This window comes from Kryptolebias marmoratus, linkage group LG17, assembly GCF_001649575.2.
Source record: "Kryptolebias marmoratus isolate JLee-2015 linkage group LG17, ASM164957v2, whole genome shotgun sequence".
Classification (NCBI taxonomy): Eukaryota; Metazoa; Chordata; class Actinopteri; order Cyprinodontiformes; family Rivulidae; genus Kryptolebias; species Kryptolebias marmoratus.
Window position 1 is genome coordinate 27176121 of NC_051446.1, and position 3683 is coordinate 27179803.

The 3683-nt window shown below is 46.6% G+C and overlaps 1 protein-coding gene across 3 annotated transcripts in view; it reads right to left on the minus strand.

Moving 5' to 3' along the window:
* The window catches only part of acta2 (actin alpha 2, smooth muscle), a 9465-nt gene that overhangs the window by 2958 nt on the left and 2824 nt on the right, over positions 1-3683 (minus strand). For 2 of the 3 annotated variants that reach the window (XM_017440757.3, XM_017440754.3), the window contains exons 2-9: positions 2925-3073; positions 2713-2841; positions 2526-2636; positions 2330-2414; positions 1908-2069; positions 1637-1828; positions 1367-1548; positions 15-509 (exon numbers count right to left, since the gene is read on the minus strand). In XM_017440757.3, the coding sequence (XP_017296246.1) occupies positions 366-509; positions 1367-1548; positions 1637-1828; positions 1908-2069; positions 2330-2414; positions 2526-2636; positions 2713-2841; positions 2925-3053 (1134 nt within the window). In that variant the 5' untranslated portion in view covers positions 3054-3073 and the 3' untranslated portion in view covers positions 15-365. The remainder of the gene's footprint in view (positions 1-14; positions 510-1366; positions 1549-1636; positions 1829-1907; positions 2070-2329; positions 2415-2525; positions 2637-2712; positions 2842-2924; positions 3074-3683) is intronic. The other variant, XM_017440755.3, reaches the window with a different exon arrangement.

Genomic DNA, 3683 nt, shown 5'->3' on the forward strand with positions numbered 1-3683 from the left:
GTCTGTTAGCTGACCTGGAGTCTGTTAGCTGACCTGGAGTCTGTTAGCTGACCTGGGGTCTGTGGTTCAGTGGTTAGAGCAGTTGTCCTCCAACATAAGAGTTGGAGGTTTGATTCCTGGCAGTCTGCAGTCTTGTCTAAATGTCCCTGGGCAGGACACCTAACCCCTCACTGTCTCCAGTGTGTCCCGTCGGTGTCTGAATGTGATCTGAAGCACTGATTAGACTATAGATGATTGATTGAGATTAACTTTACTGAGATGTAGTGGCGTGCTGTCTGAATGTGTGTGGATGGGTAAATGAGGGCACAGGTTGTGTTGGAAAGCGCTTTTGGGGGCTACAGAGCACAAAGACCTGAGCGGGTCCTTTAGAAACACTTGCGGTGGACAATGGAGGGTCCAGCCTCGTCGTACTCCTGCTTACTGATCCACATCTGCTGGAAGGTGGAGAGCGAGGCCAAGATGGAGCCACCGATCCAGACTGAGTACTTCCTTTCTGGGGGAGCGATGATCTGAGGGAAAAACGTTGTTTCACCATAAAATCATCCGATTTAAAATACATAATACATTATTTTCTTTAAAATTTTATCAAGTAAATTTTTAAGGAAAACTTTTTATTGTTTTTCATTTCTTTCGACGGTAGTCATATGAGCTGTAACCACATGTGACTGGACTAAATGTCAGGTGGAGTTACACCTAAGTCAAGTCTCAACCCATAAACCTAATTTTGAGGCCTGAAGCTGGAACCTGACCAAATATCTGTGACACACTGTTTTAAATAACAAGCTTTAGTAAGATATCAAGTATTTTCAACTCCAAGTGATGTCACAAGTCATCAACGTTAAAGTTTGAGCCAAGTCCTCAAAACTTTGACTCAAGTATAACTTAAGTCCAAGTCATGTGATTTTAGTCCAAGTCATGTGATTTTAGTTCAAGTCATGTGATTTTAGTCCAAGTCATGTGATTTTAGTCCAAGTCATGTGATTTTAGTCCACACTTCTGTTACAAAAAGCATAATAGTGTCATATGTTGGACAGAGAAGACAGATGGTTGGAGAGGGGGATGAGGTCTCAAATGTCAGCTTTTAAAAAGCTGCAGTTGAACTGATAGTCAGTCCGTTTCAGTCTAACTCCCACCTTCATGCAGGTGACCTAAACGTGTCTGTGAGCCAGACAAACAGAGACCCTAACAAGCCTCTGTGGACCTCCACTCTCTGTGTTTTGAGTCCAGAAAGCAAAAAGTCTTCAACTACAGAATAGAAGTCCAGTTGTTTTGGTTTTTAACTTTTTAGGATCTGCCATGTCCCGGATGACTGAGAATCTACACCAGCATACGGAGGTGTAAGAAGTAGAGAGGTCAGAGGTCATACCTTAATCTTCATGGTGCTGGGAGCCAACGCAGTGATTTCCTTCTGCATGCGGTCGGCGATTCCAGGGTACATGGTGGTTCCTCCTGACAGAACGTTGTTGGCGTACAGGTCTTTACGGATGTCAATGTCACACTTCATGATGCTATTGTAGGTTGTCTCGTGGATTCCAGCCGACTCCATACCTGCAAGGAGTTGTCAACATCTACTGTATAACTGTCTGGAGATCACAGTGCACATCTACACTATAACTACAGGTGGACGATGTCTGACCAATGAAGGATGGCTGGAAGAGCGTCTCCGGGCAGCGGAACCTCTCGTTACCGATGGTGATCACCTGACCATCAGGAAGCTCGTAGCTCTTCTCCAGAGATGATGAGGTGGCTGCCGTCGCCATCTCGTTCTCGAAGTCCAGAGCCACGTAGCACAGCTTCTCCTTGATGTCACGAACGATCTCCCTCTCCGCTGTAGACAGAGAGACACACGGGTCAGAACCAGCATCACTTGGTGTGCCGGCAGAGGTTCAGGTTTGCAATCATCGTACCTGTGGTGACGAAGCTGTATCCACGCTCGGTCAGGATCTTCATGAGGTAGTCAGTGAGGTCACGGCCTGCCAGGTCCAACCGCATGATGGCGTGTGGCAGAGCGTAACCCTCGTAGATTGGAACATTGTGAGTGACACCATCACCTGAGTCCAGGACGATACCTGAGGATGGACAGAAGGGTTCCAATCTGACCACAAACGTCAGCTAAAAATGGTCAAAACTATTTCCTGTAGGGGGATTTTCATAATAAAGTATCTGAAATTAAGAGTACTGAAGCCGTCAAACCGTACAATCTTCAGTAGTACATTGAAATGTGTAATAAGATGTTCAGTTTCAGAAGTGACAAATAAAAGCAAAATAAAGTTGTCTGGTAAACGAAGTATGAATTCTGTGACAGTGAGAACTCCTGCTGTGTTCCGACCTGTGGTGCGTCCTGAAGCGTACAGAGACAGGACCGCCTGGATAGCCACATACATGGCAGGAACGTTGAAGGTCTCGAACATGATCTTTGCACACAAACACATGTAACACATCATGCACATGTGACCATGTGTTACAGTCTGATTGGATGGGTATTAAATGTTTCAGCTCTGATACAGTCGGCGTGTCGGGCGTACCTGGGTCATCTTCTCCCTGTTAGCTTTAGGGTTTAGCGGCGCCTCCGTCAGCAGAGTGGGATGTTCTTCTGGAGCCACTCTCAATTCGTTGTAGAAAGAATGATGCCAGATCTGACCAATCAGAGAGCACATACAGATCAGGACTGGTTTCTCAGGTGTGTCATATGTTTGTGTGTGTGTCTCAGACCTTCTCCATGTCGTCCCAGTTGGTGATGATGCCGTGTTCGATGGGGTATTTCAGGGTGAGGATTCCTCTCTTACTCTGAGCCTCGTCTCCCACGTAGCTGTCCTTCTGCCCCATGCCCACCATCACTCCCTGACACACACACACACCTGTCAGCTCACACCTGTTTCAATCATCTGTGATTGGTTTGTGAGTGGGGGCCATTCGGCCATCACCTGGTGCCTGGGCCGGCCCACGATGGACGGGAACACAGCTCTGGGGGCGTCGTCTCCGGCAAACCCGGCCTTGCAGAGACCGGATCCGTTATCACAGACCAGAGCGGTGCTCTCCTCATCATCACACATGACTGCAGGGGGCACTTTCTCTGTCGTAAATTGAAAACATATTTTATTTATTTCTTTAATTATTTGTTTTTATTTGTGTGTCTTCATTTAATCAGTGGAAGTTACAGTCCAGACCATCTGAAGCTCATGAGTGAGGAGACATCCAGGGTGAGGCAATTTCAAAAACGGTGAAGAATAGAAACAAAGCAACTGGACTTCTGGTCTGTAAATGAAGACATTTTGCTTCCCACCTGGGCAGGATGCTGGCACAACCAGAGATGGATGTTCTGGCAAAACGTCTGAACTTTGGCATGTCCACTAGAAATAGCTGTTGTGGAACTGGTCACTGCACTGAAACCACAATTAGGAACAAGAACCTGGCAGAACCAGAGGCAGAACAACTCTCCTTCAAACCTCCCACCACAGGAAAGGAAAGCTCTAACATCGCTCAGCCTGGACCAGAACACGCTCAGAACTCCTCAACGCTTCAGAACATCAGGAACAAACAACGACTTTACTGAGCGACAGCATCACCTGAAGACCCTGAAGAAGACTACAGATTATACCCTCACCCTAAACCCTAAACCTGGACATTATCAGTACATGCCTAACATAAACTCAGTTCACACACACACACACACACACACACAC